Source organism: Podarcis bocagei (genome assembly GCF_964188305.1).
Source record: "Podarcis bocagei genome assembly, chromosome: 2".
In the NCBI taxonomy this organism is placed as follows: domain Eukaryota; kingdom Metazoa; phylum Chordata; class Lepidosauria; order Squamata; family Lacertidae; genus Podarcis; species Podarcis bocagei.
The window spans coordinates 118,660,462-118,678,742 of NC_138126.1; the positions used below are offsets into that span (position 1 = coordinate 118,660,462).

At 47.2% G+C, this 18,281-nt stretch overlaps 1 protein-coding gene across 2 annotated transcripts in view; it reads right to left on the reverse strand.

Moving 5' to 3' along the window:
• Positions 1 to 4,264: 4,264 nt before the first annotated feature.
• RBMS2 (RNA binding motif single stranded interacting protein 2) overlaps positions 4,265 to 18,281 on the reverse strand; it is a 77,778-nt gene continuing 63,761 nt past the window's right edge. For both annotated transcript variants that reach the window (XM_081181467.1, XM_081181466.1), the window contains exons 10-14: positions 18,087 to 18,137; positions 16,826 to 16,936; positions 16,644 to 16,724; positions 11,330 to 11,416; positions 4,265 to 11,098 (exon numbers count right to left, since the gene is read on the reverse strand). In XM_081181467.1, coding sequence (XP_081037593.1) covers positions 11,336 to 11,416; positions 16,644 to 16,724; positions 16,826 to 16,936; positions 18,087 to 18,137 — 324 coding nt within the window. In that variant the 3' untranslated portion in view covers positions 4,265 to 11,098; positions 11,330 to 11,335. The remainder of the gene's footprint in view (positions 11,099 to 11,329; positions 11,417 to 16,643; positions 16,725 to 16,825; positions 16,937 to 18,086; positions 18,138 to 18,281) is intronic.

The window sequence follows — 18,281 nt, forward strand, 5'->3', positions numbered from 1 at the left end:
TGTGCTTGAGAATGTTGTCTTTTTCTCTGGGCGGGAGGGGAGGGGCGTTGCTCTGCTACAAGCTGAACATTAACCACTCTAGACATGGACTAACCCTCCTGCTCTTTGGCAACCTGCCTCAGTACCCTGTTAAGATGTGGGCCTATGCAATGGGTGCCAGAAAGCTTGAAGATGCATCATTTTTTAAAAACAACAACACCACACTCTCTTAATGTTGAAGTAGAGACTGGGCAGGTGCATCTGTAGTCTATGATTTCATTGTGATACAGCAGAATTCAGGCAGGATGGCAAGTGGGGGTTCCTGGTGGACCAGTTCCTTCCAAATTGCATGATCCGTACAGGTGAGGTCACGGAATGTTTCATGGCATTGGTATCCCTGGTCTACAAGTTGGGTGTTGTTTATGTTTATACAGGCCAGCTGTGTTTTGTGCGCCTGGGTAGCTCAGTTGGTTAGAGCATGATGCTGACAATGCCAAGGTTGCAGGTTCGATCCCCATATAGGACAGCTGCATATTCCTGCATGCATTGCAGGGGGTTGGACTGGATGATTATCAGCGTCTCTTCCAACTCTAGAATTCTGTGATTTCTAAAGAGGACGCCATCTTCACCTTGGGTGTAAAAGGTAAAGGGACCCTGTACGTATAGCTTAAATTAGAGCTGTGTGGATCCTACATGGAGGAAGGCCCAGTCTCTACAACGGGAATCCAGCCCAGCCTTATCTACTTTTAATTTGTCATCTGAGGTGTAAAAACCCAAAAGATCAGCCAGGCTTCTCCAGCTGTGGTGGAGAGAAATGTTTCCATCATGATAGCAGGCAACATTTCATGGAGGCTTTTGAAATTTGGTGCTTTAGGGCAGTGACATTTTGATGAGGCTTGGATGCAGTGAACTATCCCAGCAACATCTTGCAGAGATCTTGTAGTTTTCAGAAATCTTAAATTCTGCGGGTTTGAATGGCACCCAAAGTCCCATAGCCTGAGCCTCTCTCTACCTCCATGGTAAGGCAGTTGCTACTCCCATTAGTGTGTATAGAAAATGGTAAAATGAACATACAGAAAAAGTTCAGTAACCACCACAGTATGGAAAGTCAATTGCAATTTTGTTTGTAGCTTGCAGAAAGAGTTCTCAAGTAGCTCCACCGCCCCGCCCCACCCCTTTTTTTGCAATCTTAAGAAGCTGAGATGAAGACCTTTAACAGCTGGCTGGGCTACAGAATATTGTGCTGGATGCAGACATCAGCTTCTAGGTAAACCAAAACTTCACACACAACCATTTCTTAGATTGTGGATTAGTCCTCAGTTCCAAGTTGGGGGGAAACAGCCTTCGCAGCAAGCATACATTTCAAGGGGCGGGGCAGCCCTTTTACTGTTCTTTAACATGAACCTCTTGTGCATAATAGGATAGTTCAATTGTGTTGAAACTCTTGACTTTCCAGTGCTCCACCACTTCAGGGAATCTTGCTATCTACATTGCCAAGGTGTTCTAGAGCAGATTGCAAGTTCACAGGAGACCTGGCCCTCCAATATGCCCCACACATTTCAGAGTATATCTAGAATACATCTGATGATTGCAAATATTGTCCCAGGGACAAGACTGATTGAATTTATTGGGTACTCTTCATTGGTAGCAATCCCACTACTAGTGAAAGGGTCAGTAGAGCTGGTGAAGTTGTCTGCCAGCAACACTGGTCCACCAATCCTTAACCTTGTCCCCAAGAAATTTCCACAGAACCTCAAGAGTTTCCTGGAACACAGTTTGAAAATCATTATGACAACATATTTTGTCTTAAATCGCTTTAATAGGGAGAGAATGACCAGCATCTCCTTGAAACCGCTTAATGATGACGACGAGCTAAAAGTAACTTATCCAAGAAGCAGTCAAGCCACGGTTTTTTTTCACCTTTTATTTAAAAACAAAAATTTGTTCAAAATGAGACCAGTCAGAGCTCCACAGAGGGAAAGGTGTACAGGGGTTGAGAGAGAGAAACAGGCCTGGCTGTAGCATGGAAGATACAAAACTATAGAAACTTCTCAATTAAAAAAAACTTGTACAAATAGTCCTAAGTATATAAATAAAACTAGCCGGTAAAATGAACTGAGACTGTGGGTTGCGGGCGGGCCAAGAACTCTCGCTGTGTCTGTGGCAAATGGAAGCACAGAAGAGTTGCCTTTCGAGAGTTCCCGGGAGCTTTGAATGACTTGAGTCAGAAACAGGGCAGAGGCATCGCTCAGAGTGCCAAATGCATGTTTACAGGAGACTCGTTTGCATCCATGGCAAGCATGTGGTGGTGGTGTTTTTAAAGCAACAATTTAGCTGTTATGTTCCAATGTTATGATGACGAACTTGGGTGTTAAAAAACACACGAGCCTGTAGCCTGCTGTAGACATGAACCAGCATGAGATGGGTATTTCTTAAGAGTGGGTGCCTATTGCTATCTGCTTTAAAGGCCATTTGCTACAGGGCAAGGCATCAGTGCAACCATCTGAACCACCAAGGGCGTATTGCTCCAGAGGAAAGTGCCGACAAGCTATGAACTTTGTCCCAAGGTATGGGGTGGATTGGGCCTTGCGTTAGCACAAAGCAGAGCTGGAATCCCCGCCAGAGCTTCCTCCTAGAGACGGGAAGGCGAAGCTGAAGAACACCAAGTGCTCTGCAATCAAGAAAACCCTTTCTTTAAAAAACAAAATGTTATTCTGGTGCGATCCTAGCGAGTAAATTATTTCGAGGAAACACTTGTAACTGACCCTCACTTCTTTTTTTGCCACTCAGAATGTTAGTAGCGTAAACTGTTTTAGCTCCTAGACAGACAAAAAGTGAGATTTCTGGAAGACGAAACGTTGACTTTTCTCCTTTTGCCCAACTCACAATCGCCAACAACTCTAGGGGTACTGCCTCTGACAGAGGAAATACATGGCAAAAACGGAAGCAGGAGGCCACAGTGCAACCTTGGGCCCTGCTGGAATAGAATTGGCTTGGAATACTATCTGCTTTATTTGCTAGCATGTTTGGTGTTGCCTCCACCCCACTGTCTGCTTTGATGGTGCTGGGTACGTGTGTGTTTTGAGCTGAGGTATTGGTATTTGTCAAGAGCATCACTTCTGGATAGAAGAGGCTCCCCAAAGAGCAACAGCTGCTGTTTGACAGCCATTAGCTCAGAAGTGTCTTACTTGGCTGTGCAATCACTTTTGGGCAGCTTAGAGCAGCCATCCTGTATCATAGACAAACACATCCAGCTCCCTATCCAGTGAGCCAGTACTAGAAATTCTAACAGCACAGCAATACCAAAAGTACTCTAACCCCACCAAATTTCGTTGACCTCTGCTCATTTTGATTCTGCAAGCCATAGCCCAAGGCAAAAAGTTCATTCCCTCAAGTATCTTTTGCTAACGGGATCGTTGCTAGTTCAGTTTGTTGTTTTGCAGTCACCACCTGCATAACCTGGGGCCAGTGGTTTCCTTTCTCTTATGGAAACCAAATTCCTGCAAACTCCGTATTTAGCTAGAGCCCCAGAGTATGGAGTCTGAAAGCCTGTTCATGGCAGGCTGGTTTAAAGGCAAGATCCCTTGTGCTGTGTCTTTTGACTGTTCAACTGCTCCTAGGGGGTCCAAATAAGTCCACTGTTTTGCTTCAGCGAGCCCTTTTAAAAATAAAAAGGCTGTTTTGAAAACCAACAATGGCTTATGCCATTCCTGGACTTCTAGGTGGAAACTTTGCAGCATTCATCACTTACGAATTCTTGCCATGCTTGGGGGTCTCACACTGAGGTCACAAAACTGTGCCCTACCTGCGGATCAAAGATTTCTGCTCAAGTTCAAAGAAACGAACTAACGCAGCGTCAACACACTTTACAAAGGAATTTTTTTTTAAAGCAAAATGTGGTACATCTTAACAAAACTCCAGTAATTAGCAGCAACACAGGGGTTATTAAATTTTTTTTTATAGACAAACATTTCTCTTCCACACACCTCCCCCCTTGAAACAAAGCAGAGGAGCCCAGAGGGTTTTCTAAGGGTGAGGTGGGGGAACTCGCCTCCCCTGGAGAAGGTGCAGTTTCCCGGTTCAGGATGTACAAATGAACTGCAAGTACATGTGAGGTAGATGTGTAGCTAAGAATGACAAAAAAAAACAACAACTGGAACTGGTGTGCATAAAAATGAAGGGACGTTCTGAACCGGGTTTATTTTATTTTCCTCCCCCAAATAGCACCAACAACTTCCAAGGAGGACGGGGTTTTGATGCAAGCATGGAATCGGCAGGCAAAGAGTTTTGGATGGTGGAGCTTGTTTTTGTTTTAATAAAAAAAGATACCAGCATTTAGGAGAGACAAAGGTTTTGAGGCGCATCTACAGTCTACTCTACTAGGTCTCTTGAGGCAGCCAGCTGCTTCCTCTTCCTCTTCCAGCATGGTGGGAAGACTGGGTTGGGCAAGCGTGATGCAGGAGATGACAACAAGGGGGGTGGGCTGGTTTGTGCAGAGGGAAGCTGGGCCAGAGAAGAGCACAGAGGCCTTGTTGGGCATAGAGTGGGACAAGGCTGCAAGGTCATTCATTCACAAAGTGGGGAAGGAGCAGGTCGGGAGAGGCCTTTACTAGACGAAGTTTAAAGTGCAGGGACTGGTTCCCCCCACTGGCAGAATGGGATAGGGGAAATCAAGGCACAAGATTAAAAGAAAAAAATCTAGCAGCTCAGAGGTCCATGCTCCTAGGGCCCAGGGTTTTTGCTTTTTTTGCCTTCGGTCCCTACGCTACACATGCACGCTTGCAAATCATGCTTTTGCGCAGTGGTCGATTCCTAGAGTGTAGGAAGGAGCGATGAGGATGTGAGCGGAAAGATCAGACCGCGACTTTGCTCATGAGAAAGCCACAGATCGGGCTTAAAGCAAAGGTGCTCCACGAAAGCAGCCAGGAGCCTTCCTAGCAGTTAGGAGCTGGCGTGGTCGGGGGGGGGGGGGGATGAGCGGTGCCATTCGACGGCTGGTCTCTGCAGCCCGTGGAGGATATTCTCGGATGTTTCTCCTAACTGCTAACCCTCCTTCCAGACCTGGGACGATGGGGTCAAAGGGCCCCAAATGCCATGACTCGTTTGTCTGTCATAGGTGTCCCCCTCAGGAAAAGAAAAGCTAGGAAGTGCTTTAGGGAAGGTGTGGGGAGTGAGAACAGGGCTGAAGACCATGGGTAAGCTTTGCAGTGGCGAAATGTAGGGTCTCTATCTGGGCCCGCAGCACACAATCTCTCACGTCTGTGCACGTCCACCTTTCCCCCACTGCAATCTTACTTCCTCTCACACTGCATTAGCATCCAGCCTTACGCATACCCTAATTCTTCCCTTTACACCCTATCCTTTCTCCTTACCCACCCAGCCCTGGCCACAATCTCTCCCTTGCCTTCGCTACCCCTACCCTCGGCCTCCCTCTCGCGTCTTGTGTTACTTGCTGTTCTTAAACCAGTCCTTGCTTCCTTTCGGCATGGGACCGGGCCTTAATAGACAGCTGCATCTGGCTTAAGACTCGGCTCAGGTAGAAACCGCACTCCATTTTTGTTCGTTCTTTTAAAAAACGCAGAGTGTCACCAGGTTAACCCTAGGAGACCTTGTTTATATCTTTGGCAAACAAAAGAAAAATGTGGCAAAGAAGAGGTAGGGACATCGGCATGAACGCTTAGGTCGAAGCTGCTCCTGTCCTCCTCTGCTGGGTTTCGACAAACACAAATAACGTCTCCAGTCCCAAAGGCTGCCTTGATGCAAAATGGGACTCAAACTCTTCCCTTCTTTTGCGTTCCCTCCTCTCACCCCACTTCCACCATGAGCTGCCTCCTAGTCTAAATGAGAGAGCGACTGACCGGGGGGAGTGGGGAGGCTAGAATAGAGGGAGCTCTTAAACACACCGGAGGAGAAAGCAAATGAAACAAGTCTGCCAAACAACTATTTTTTAAGGATGAGAAGGAAGCATGGGCAACAGCTAAGCAATTTTCCCCGATCCAGAAAACTGGGGCAGTGGCTTAGGATGGCTCGTACGTGCAGAATCCTGCACTCAGAGCTGGATGGAAGAGATTTGTAGGGGGTTGCCAGGTGTGTTGCTGTATGGCATCTGTTGAGTTTTGTGCTGCTGGCTGCCCACAGCAGCTCCTCTTGAACAAATGCAGAGAGACTTTCCGCAACGGATACGGCCTGTGAAATGCTGATCCTATAGTAAAGCCAAGTCTTTCGGGGCAGTGAGAGAGATGAAGGAACGCAGAAGTAAAATGCAACTAGCCTAGGAAAACATTGCAACATTAGCTACTGCTGAGATGGAGGTCAACCTCAGTTTTGGGAAATGAAACTTATTTAATAATATAGCTGCATGCCAGCCATGAAACACAGGCACACACATTGAAAAGACCATTCCCACAACATTCCAAAATGCACTCCTTTCTGAACTGGAATTTAATCCCGAAAAGATTCGCAATCCACGAAATCTGTGGCGTGCACAGCAACCCCACCAGGAAGGCTAAAGACTGCAGTCCCCGGTTTGAAAGCAGAAATTATTTCATGGAGGGTGATGCACAGTCACTCTGAAACCAGCACTGAAGTATTTGTATCCATGATACCAGGAATTCCTTGCTTCCAAACCAGCTCTTGTTATAGATAACTAGTCACAAATGGCTATTGGGCAGTTTCAGGTGTATATGCATTTCTATGCACAATGAACACATCCAGCCAGTTCAGTAAGACCCAGATAAATATTGCATCCAGATGTACATCTAGATTAATATCTGCAACTGCATCCCTACGCACTTCACAATGCTGTTTCCATGCATGGAGCTCCCTTGATGGAGCTGTCAAACTTTGCTGTATTCCTTATTTCCCTAAACAGAATCTTATGCATCTTGACTTACTGAATTCATAGGACCTAGAGGATTGAACCTTTGGCTACAACTAACTTTTGCTGGACTGAGTTTATTTCTTTGTTTTATATTTTGTTAGCACTGCAGAGGTGGAACCAGAGCAGGGTCATAATCGAAACTGAATTAAGCTGAAAAAAGGGATTGTGGGAGTCCCATACAGATACCATGTTTTGAGTGGGGTTTGTTTTCCTTAACCATGGTTTAAGTGTTACTTTACATCTGACTTCCTAAACCATGGTTATATGTTCCTTCTGCACTGAGCAAACCATGGTTAAGACAGTTTCTCCATCCTTCGGCCTGCAAGATGGCAAGCAGATCTTGCTGGTGTCTCATTATATACATGCCCTCCAGGGGCAGGTTAACAGAAGCTAACCATGGTTTCAGTATATTCTGAAATACTAATCAGAGGTGGCAGCAAGCCATGGTTAATGCGAACCATGTTTAAACATTATGTTTGCATTGAACCATTGTTAGAATTTAGTTCTAAGGACATGATTTGGAAGATGATCAAGACTTTTACATGGCCATGTGCATCTTACCTACATGGGCTGAATAAATCACATCCTTGGCCACCAGCATCGAATGTCTATATCTAGTGTATTTCAAGCTTTGCTAATTTATCCAAGTTTATCCATTAAAACTTTGTTATCAAAAGCCTTATATAAAACGGTGATTAAAATAACCAATATAGGAGGGGAACATAATTTCATGCTCACATGCTTAATTGATTCTTGGTATGCAATAAATCAGACGCAAATCTAAGAGAAGGCTCAATTTTCACAAATCTCCATGCTCCTTTTTTCTCTTCTTTCAAAACCTGGGATTCTCTAAGCAGTTACGTACTACCATTTGCCTGAAATCCCAACACATCTGATCATGTTGGACAAGCAGAACCCGCAAGGAAATTATCCTGCGCAAGCTGTATTAAAATTAACGGCAGTGGCAGAAGTGCTCCTGTGAAGCTTCTAGCCGTGTCAATCCAAACAAAACTTCCTAATGGATCAGTGTGATCCAGAGGGATTGCATAGAGGACTCGGGCGAAAACTTGGAAAGTGGTTTCTGATGCTGTGCAATGTATTTTATTTTGGGCGGTGGGAGTGGGATATCAGGAAATCTGGTGCAAGAATGGAAATGTTGGTGCAGACCAAAAGTATTATTTGGGTTGCTGTCCAGATTTGGAGCACACTAGAAAACCAATTAATTGAGCCCGAATCTTTTTACAGCTTGATCTAAGGAACTGCTGTGGCTGGCACAAGTTGGGTGTGTCATATGCTACACCGAAACTACGTTTTTGAATGCTGTGGTCTGCTGGCACCCAAATGAAGTAAAGACCGAGTTGCGAAAAAATAAGACTACCAGCTCTCATTTCCTGGAAACTGCCACTTGGGTAACAGGACAATGATGTGCGTAGGGGAGGAGTTGTTCTGCACCCATATCTCTATGGTGCGGTGCGCTTTTGGCCATTTGAGTGGAATATTGTGACAGGCAAAGTTCAACAGAAACACAAGACACCTTTTGCTGATTAATTTTGGCCTAAATCTCTTCCCCCTACTCAGTCGGCTGTTAGGCCTCACCCTGCAGAAGTCAGTTTAGCCCCTGCCGAAAAGCTTTCAGCGATGAAGGTGTGTGGGGGCCCTCTGCCCAAATGAAGGCACTTCAGTTTAGCTCAGCACCTTGGGGTAAATTGTCAGCTGAATTTGATTCAGTCTAAGCTCCAGGCCGGGGAAGGGGCACAAAAACAGCATTCTGGGAATCGACTGATGTTACAAGCAGCGATTCTGCTTGCTTATAACGAGACCTCTCCCTTGCCGATATCTGAGGTATTAAATGGGGGTGCCTCAGTCCTGCGTTGCCACCAATTAAGGGTGCAAATTTGGGGGGGGGGTGGCTGAGGAGGACAGACAACAAAGAAGCGTATGACTTAGGAGCTATGCAAGGCGGGTGGGTGTACTGAACCCTTATCTTTCCAAAAACCTCAAACACTCCTGTTAGGGAAGAAAACCTGATCCCACTTAACAGTCAGGACAAAGTACAAATCCTTTAAAAAGAAAAGAAAATACCAATGTCCTGAGAAATGCAAAATTAAAAACAAAGGGGAAAAAGCCCAGTTCTGCAGGGATACCTTCTCCCAATGCCATCCTACATGTGCTGTGCATACACACAGAAACACACACACACAAACACACACACTTCCACGCTCTCAATCCCTGGCTCACATGACACCCGTATGGCCTCTGCAATTAAGTCCTCCCTGATTGTCAGCTGCATAAGAGCTATTTCGTCAAAGGTATGAGTTGGGCATCAAGAAAGGAGGAGGGGGAAAAGGTTTCTCATGATCACATCTGGAGGGGGGGTGGGAAGCGGGAAGCAACATCTAAAAACAAGGTGGAAAGGGTCAGCTTCATGCCAGCTGGGCTGATTTTATGGTGGAAGAGAGGATAAGTCTTTTAGCACCATCTGGTTGGGAAAAAGCAGGGGGGGATTTGGGGGGGGGGAGAAAATGGAGAGAAAACATGCAGAGGTGGTCTAAAGCACTTGGTACCTTTGAAAGGCTCTCCAGGGAAACGCGCTGTAGGAAGGGCTGGATTATTGCACATAGTCTCCTGCTATTGCGAATCTGGGGAGCCAGCAACCAAGGGCTTGTTTTTTTTGGGGGGGGTGAGGAAGGGAAACGTGCATAGTAACTAGGATATCCGTTTCGAGGTGGGGGGTGGGGAACTCAGCCATCCCCTGCAAGGTGCAAGATGCTCCCTGTTTTGTGTGTGGTTTTTTTAAAGCAACCAGAACAGACCTCCCCGCCCCCCAAAATCCTCCCCCCCGCCAGCTGGAAGCATCGACCTCTGCGCCCCCAACTGGTTTGCCAAGAAAAGAGAGAGGCTGTGTGCACCTGGGTTTGACAGGCATGCAGGAGTCGGAGGGGGGGCATACGGCAGCACAGTCCGGACCGCAGGCAGCAGAAGGCACTGTGTGTGTGTGTCCCAAGGGGGGGTCGGGAGGTGGGGCAGGAGAGGGCAGGAGGGCGAAGCACTGTTGCTGGCAACGCGTCCATTCAGTGTCCAAGAGTCCGGAAGCGACGACACATCACGGGGCAGCAGGTTCCTCAATCAGTTTATTGTTCCCCTGATCCAGAGCAGGGCGGGCGAGGGGGGAAGTCCGTGTGGAAGCAAAGAAGGGTCTGCGCAGAAGCTCAAAACAGAGTCCAAAGCAATCCAGCAAGAATCGGTCCCATTGGACAGGGTAGAGGGCAGAAATCGAGGTCTGGAGCAAACTTTCTTTCTTTTTTCTCTCTCTCTCTCTTTCTCAGCTGGGGCAGAACTTTTGCCCCCCCGCAAAATAGTCCGTTCATCAAAAGCCACCAGCCACTTCATCTCCCTCCAACTTGACAAGTTTTTACGCAAGCCCCTCTTGCTGCCGTCAAAAGTTCATTTTTTTTTGTAGTTTTCATTTTTTTGTAGATTTTTTTTGTAGGTTTCCTTTTTTTTTTGTAAATTTGTCTTTTTTAGAAAAAAAAATTACCCTCTTGAAATAATAAAATAATCCTTTCAAAGCAAAATCCCCACTCCCTCCCCACTCCCACCCCAAGGAAGAAGAAAAAGAAGAAGTCTGCATTGATTTTTTTTTTCCTAACAGCTGCGAGGTGGGGCTTTCTCAGAGCATTTTTTTTCCTTATAAAACAACAAAAAATATTCAAACACTTTTGCATATTTGTCCTTTAAAAAATCTTTTAAATGACCAAAGAAAATAAAACAAAACCAATTCAAAGGAGCAAAAAAATTCCTCCCAGAGTTGGAGAGCCATCTTTCCCAAAAAGAGAGCGAGGGGAAAAAAATAAACAATAACAATTGTTCTTCTCTGGGGAATTTTGTGGCATCCAAAGCGTTTGACTTTGCTGTTAACAAGAAAATTAACGCGCAAACACACGCACACGCACACACAAAAATGTTTTCCTTGTATTAAAATAGTCCTTAGTCCATCTGTACATCTAAGGGTCGGGGGGCCATAGCCTTTCCACCCCCACACTAACCTCCTTTGGTTCCTCGGTGTCAAAAGTCTATTGCGGTTATTTCCTTTAAAAAAAAAACACAACAAAAACAAAAACAACCTTTTCTCTTTGCAGGAAAAAAAATGGTTCCATCTTCTAAACGCAGCACAAATTAAACAAAAATAAAAGTTGTCTCCCTCGAAGTGATTGCTCAGAGCTGAGCTGCTTGATGGTGCTAGAAGGATAAAAAGTGGAGGTAATTACGAGGGCAAGTGCTATCCTGAGTTGGCCCCTGCTGCGCTTGTGGTCCCGGGGTCAAGTCAAAGTGGTCCAGCCTCTGGCACCATCCCCAGCCCTCCTGGAACTGGCTGATAACCAAGCCTTAGACAGATGTTGCTTTTGCCCTCTGGGAGAGATGGAGCTGTCCTTCCACGCCCCACACAATGCCTCCCCACTTCCACCTTACCTGTTGTTACTTGTTGTACTGGTACGAGTAGGCAGCATGATCCGATGGGGACTCCACTGTCACATGGCTCTGCTGGCCACTGTTCTCCTGTGACAAAACACAGCATCTTAGACAGCATCTTAAAAAGCAGAGACATCACCTTGCCAACAAAGGTCCGTATAGTTAAAGCTATGGTTTTCCCAGTAGTGATGTATGGAAGTGAGAGCTGGACCATAAAGAAGGCTGATCGCCGAAGAATTGATGCTTTTGAATTATGGTGCTGGAGGAGACTCTTGAGAGTCCCATGGACTGCAAGAAGATCAAACCTCTCCATTCTTAAGGAAATCAGCCCTGAGTGCCTACTGGAAGGACAGATCCTGAAGCTGAGGCTCCAATACATGAGAAGAGAAGACTCCCTGGACAAAACCCTGATGTTGGGAAAGATGGAGGGCACAAGGAGAAGGGGACAACAGAGGACGAGATGGTTGGACAGTGTTCTCGAAGCTACCAGCATGAGTTTGACCAAACTGCGGGAGGCAGTGGAAGACAGGAGTGCCTGGCGTGCTCTGGTCCAGGGGGTCATGAAGAGGCGGACATGACTAAACGACTAAACAACAACAACACGTTTCCTCCCAAACCTATCAGGTCCACCAAGTTCAGCAAAGCCGAGTTGGATCTGCACGGGTGTGTCAGGCCTAATGTGCACAGTGACTCACCTTTGGTAGGTCTTGCCCCCATGAAGCAGCTGGGGAGACTGAAGGTCCCCACCTCCCCCACAGCTGCCTAAGTCCCCTCCTCTCCAGAGTTTCCCCCAAGCAATCTGAGACTGTGCCTGCACGAAGTGAACTTCTCCTCTCCCCTCTTCATGCCTCTCCTGGTTCTGGGAGACCAGCGGAGAGAGGAGCTCATTGCAGCAAAAGCTGGAGACCCCAGGACTCTTCACTAGCCTGTCTCATCTTTGCCTCTTGGCTTCCCTCCTGCTTCAGCTTCTGCCTCTGATTCTGGTCTTCTCTCGGCCACAGACTCTCCCTGCTCATTGAGCCCTGTTACCTCTTCAGTTGCCAGCACCTCCTTCTCCCAGTCTTGTGCTTCTAACAACTCATTCTTGTCCCACCACCAATCCCCGGGCTCTGAGCCTTCTTCCACAATTCAAGAAGGACACTGACAAACTGGAACGTGTCCAGAGTAGGGCAACCAAAATGGTCAAAGGCCTGGAAACGATGCCTTATGAGGAACGGCTAAGGGAGCTGGGCACGTTTAGCCTGGAGAAGAGGAGGTTAAGGGGTGATATGATAGCCATGTTCAAATATATAAAAGGATGTCACATAGAGGAGGGAGAAAGGTTGTTTTCTGCTGCTCCAGAGAAGCGGACACGGAGCAATGGATCCAAACTACAAGAAAGAAGATTCCACCTAAACATTAGGAAGAACTTCCTGACAGTAAGAGCTGTTTGACAGTGGAATTTGCTGCCAAGGAGTGTGGTGGAGTCTCCTTCTTTGGAGGTCTTTAAGCAGAGGCTTGACAACCATATGTCAGGAGTGCTGTGATGGTGTTTCCTGCTTGGCAGGGGGTTGGACTCGATGGCCCTTGTGCTCTCTTCCAACTCTATGATTCTATGATTCCCTTGGGAGTTCCTCAGCTGCTGCCTCTCACCATTCCTCTGTGTCCAAACAGCTTGTGACAATCTCCTAGTGTAGGCCTTGCTCTCCACCCCATCCCCTCACTTCCCTTATTGTGTTTTTCGGCGGCTCTCTCTAATTTTCCTCCTCATGGCACACACACACACAGGAGTTTGCTGCTAAGGAATGTAAGCAGAGAAATGTTGACACTGGCCCTTTGGCCAGGCCTCCACTCGCATGGAAATGAGTCAGGGGCCAGGTGATCTTTCTGCCCCCTCTACAAAGACGATCCTTGTTAAACATTAGTTGGAAACCAAAGTCCTACACCAACTTAAAATGGTTCAGTAGAACGATACAGTCATACCTCAGGATAAATACACTTCAGGATAAGCATTTTCGGGTTGCGCTCTGCGGCGACCCGGAAGTAATGGAGCGCGTTACTTCCAGGTTTCGCCGCTCGCGCATGTGCAGACGGTCAAAATGATGTCACGCGCATGCGCAGAAGCGTCGAAACGCGACCTGTGCACGCGGTCGCGTCTTACGTTCTGTTCAGGATGCGAATGGGGCTCCGGAACAGATCCCGTTCACATCCCGAGGTACCCCTGTACTTTATATCTCCTAAAGCCAGAGGGCAGTAGTGGGGAGGAAGATGGTTTCACAAAGCTCCAAACAGGCCAGACCATTTTGGCAGTAGGATCAGGAACTAGATTTATTTCTCATGCGTGCAAGAATTGCCTTTGAACACGGTGGTTGGGGGTCTAGGCCTGTACACACCATAATTTAAAGCGCACACACGCACACACACTCTCCTGAGAACTGCAGTTTGTTAAGGGTGCTGAAATGGTAGCTTTGTGCAGATCCTAAGATTGTTTCAGAAGGCGGTGCTTAAATGTGCCTTAAACTTATGGTGTATGCAGTGTTATTTTTCTAGAAAAGGGGTTCCGGAGTTTGCAGTGAACTTCTCCCTTGTTCTCTTAGAATGGCAATGGCATCCACCTGACAGGGGCCGGAACTGAGTTCCTGCAAGTTCTGGCTAGGGGGAAAAGCCCTGGGTGTGTATACACACCGGATTCCTTCCTCCCACCCACCCACTTGTCTGTTTTAAACATAAACAGGTGCCTCATCCCTACAGCTGTTCTTAGGCCAAGATAGCCTGGCCATTATAATCCACTCTCTGATAATCTCAGGATTGGATTACTGCACTGTGTTCTAAGCAACCCAGGAGCAGAAACTAGCGCTGAATGCTGCAGCTTGGTTACTTTACGGCAGGGGCGGGGAACCCCTTTTTGGTTGGTGGGCTGGATGCAACTGTGGTCTGTCCTTCATGAATCACATTTGACGGCAGGGCTGCCAATCACATGACCTCACACAACACCTGGTGGGCCCAACCCCTTGTCAAAGCAGCACGTCTTGTATTTGGTGCCAATATTATTATTATTATTATTATTATTATTATTATTATTATTATTATTATTATTATTACCACGCCCATCTGGCTGGGTTTCCCCAGCCACTCTGGGCGGCTTCCAACAGAATATTAAAATACAATAACCTATTAAACATTAAAAGCTTCCCTAAACAGGGTTGCCTTCAAATGCCTTCTAAAAGTCTGGTAGTTGTTCTTCTCTTTGATATCTGGTGGGATGGCGTTCCACAGGGCGGGTGCCACTACCAAGAAGGCCCTCTGCCTGGTTCCCTGTAACTTGGCTTCTCTCAGTGAGGGAACTGCCAGAAGGCCCTCAGCACTGGACCTCAGTGTCTGGGCAGAACGATGGGGATGGAGACGCTCCTTCAGGTATACTGGACCTAGGCCGTTTAGGGCTAAATGCAAGCAGCACTGGTAAAGGGGCAATCAGGAGCCTGCACTTCCACCTGTTCCTTTGCGAGCATGTCTTGCGCTCAGCAGCCTTTAAATTTGGCAATGAATGCTAGTGGGTTCCTGCGTGGATCTAACCCCAGCAGCACAGCTTGCCCCACGTATAACGGTGGCTTATGCCAGCCACACTTCTGAAGGCAGAATCAGGAACACACTCTAAGGCTCTCAATTGTTCCTTTGCAGCTTCAGCTTCATCTGATGTCAGGTGAGTGACAGGTGTGTTCCTGGATGGGGGATAGTAACTTTGTGGGGCAAATTAAGAGTCCTGGCAGGGCCAGAGGTTTGCCGTGCCTGCTGTATGATGTCCCAAAGCGGAATCTTTCAGGAGTGGCCCTGGTTCCTGGGACTGATTTAAAGTTTTGACTTTAGTTGTCTACAGATGCAAACGGCCTAGGACCCAAATAGAGCGGTATCTCTGGTTGCGAACGGGATCCGTTCCAGAGCCCCGTTGGCAACCTGAGCAGAACACAACCCGTGTCTGCGTGTGCGCGGGTCGCAATTTGCCACTTCTGCGCATGCGCGTGGCGGCATTTTGAGCACCTGCGCATGCGCGAGCGGCAAAACCCGGAAGTAACCCGTTGCATTACTTCCGGGTCGCTGCAGGACACAACCTGAAAAGATTTATCCTGAAGCGCCTTTAACCCGAGGTATGACTGCACATGGCAGACAGCCTCTCCCAGCACATCCGACCTGGGTTTTAAAATGAGTGGGGAGGCCCTGCTGGCCATGTCAGTTATAGGCACCCAGAACAAAGCCATCACAGCAATTACAGAACTCCTTCCCATTAGAGAGATGACTGGCCGGTATTGCCTTTAGTCATCTTTTGAAAGCACTTTTTCCTCCCTTATTCTGGTTTCTGGAAGAAAGTGACCCTAAAATATTCAGAATTGACTGTGATGGTGCCGGCTGTGGAATACTTGGAAGTCGAATGGAATCAGTTCCAGAAGTCCGTTCGACTTCCAAAACGTTCGGAAACCAAAGCACGGCTTCTGATTGGCTGCAGGAAGCTCCTGCAGCCAATCGGGAGCCGTGGAAGCCCCGTCAGACGTCTGGGTTCCAAAGAACGTTCACAAACTGGAACAATCACTTCCAGGTTTTGATTTGGAAGCCAATTTGTTCAGGAGCAAAGGCGCTCAAGATCCAACGTGCGACTGTACTATGTATTTTGCAGTACAGTGCTACCTCGGGTTAAGTACTTAATTCGTTCCGGAGGTCCGTTCTTAACCTGAAGCACCACTTTAGCTAATGGGGCCTCCTGCTGCTGCTGCGCCGCCAGAGCACAATTTCTGTTCTCATCCTGAAGCAAAATTCTTAACCCGAGGTAGTATTTCTGGGTTAGCGGAGTCTGTAACCTGAAGCATATGTAACCTGAAGCGTATGTAACCCGAGGTACCACTGTTTAGTATTTTGTGTAGGTTCTGCCCTGCGATTGTCAGATGAAGAACGGTCTAGAAATAACGTTTATAATAATGATCAGTAAAAATAAAAACAGTTCCCAGCTGTGATGTGTGTGCGTGTGTGTGCGTGTGCGTGTGCGTGTGTGCGTGTTTGTGATACAGTGGTACCTCGGGTTAAGTACTTAATTCATTCCGGAGATCCGTTCTTAACCTGAAGCACCACTTTAGCTAATAGGGCCTCCTGCTGCTGTCGCGCTGCCGGAGCACGATTTCTGTTCTCATCCTGAAGGAAAGTTCTTAACCCGAGGTACTATTTCTGGCTTAGCGGAGTCTGTAACCTGAAGCGTATGTAACCTGAAGCGTATGTAACCCGAGGTACCACTGTATATTGGTGCCTGGCATGCACCCCCAACTTAGAGAGAAATAACAAAAGGGCCTCTTACCTCAACTGCGACACTAGAGGAAGGCACAGGTGTGTACTGGGGGATGTAGGCTCCTTGCATAGCTGCTGCTGCTGGCATGTACTGGTGGGACAGAGGGAAAGGAGGCGTCAAAAAGGCGCAGAAGACGAGGGCTAAAACCCCTCCAAGAAGGGGGAAGGGTAGAGGAGGAAGAAGACACTTACCGTGCCAGCACTGCTGAGGGACAAGTGGCCCAGCTGCTGAGTTAGGGGCCCCATCATGGAAGTGGGCTGGATGGAAATCGCATGGTCCATGGTAGGTGTCAGCACTGTGCCCTGTTTAGCAACAGAGAGAGAGAGAGAGAGAGAGAGAGAGAGAGAGAGAGAGAGAGAAGGAGAGAGAAGTTAAAGAAAAAAATTGTGGGAATAAGATAATGGAGAGAGGGAAGTGTCCATAAAGGGCCTGGAATAACTCATGGCAGAGGAGACACTGGCAGCAGTTAAAGGTGGGGCTACCTTTGAAGGTGGCCCAGAAACTACAATTAACCCAGAATGCGGCAGCTAGACCGGTGACTGGGAGCAGCTGCCAAGACCACATAACACCGGTCTTGAAAGACCTACATTGGCTCCCAGTATGTTTCTGAGCACAATTCAGAGTGTTGGTGCTGACCTTTAAAGCCCTAAACGGCCTCGGTCCAGTATATCTGAAGGAGCGTCTCCACCCCATCATTCAGCCCGGACACTGAGGTCCAGCTCCGAGGGCCTTCTGGCAGTTGCCTCACTGCGAGAAGAGAGGTTACAGGGAACCAGGCAGAGGGCCTTCTTGGTAGTGGCACCCACCCTGTGGAATGCCCTCCCATCAGATGTCAAGGAAATAAACAATTGTCTGACTTTTAAAAGACATCTGAAGGCAGCCCTGTTTAGGGAAGTTTTGAATGTTTGATGTTTTATCGTGCTTTTAATATTCTGTTGGGAGCTGCCCAGAGTGGCTGGGGAAATCCAGCTAGATGGGCGGGGTATAAATTACTATTATTATTATTATTATTATTATTATTATTATTATTATTATTATTATTGAAGTGAAGTCAGGAGAAGCCTCTGTGATTTAAAATAATTAGGTGGCGTATGCTGGCTGCAAGCCAGGGGTGAAGTTTTCTCTACATTCATCATGGTCCCCTCAGCTTTCTGGGAGCAGAGGATACCTAGCTAGCCTTGGGGAAGGAGGGTGTCGTCTAATATCCTGGACCAGAACTGGACAAGGGCCTCAGGCTTTAGGTTGCTCTCTCATGTGATGCTTAGATGACTTTTTGCATCTCCTGCATTTGCAAAATACAAACTTCACGAACGTTTGATTTTAAACTGGCTCTTCTGCTCTGCATTCTGCATCCAAGTAAGTTTATGTTCCAAACAGAAAGGGTGTTACTTGCAAATAAAATGCCCTTAGACAAGAACTCCAGGTGGATATTATGGGAGGAAGGGGTCTCACCGTGGGCGGCATGAGGTATGACTGATGGTGCATCCATGACGGGCTGTGAACCTACAGAGAGTAATAGAAGTAGATAGTTATCAGTAACACATTTGACTTAGTAATTCTTGAAAAAGCTCTTAAAAGTCGGCCAGTCTTATTATCCCCATATCACTGATAGGGAAAGGGCTGTGAGATAAGTGGCTGAGGTGAGAT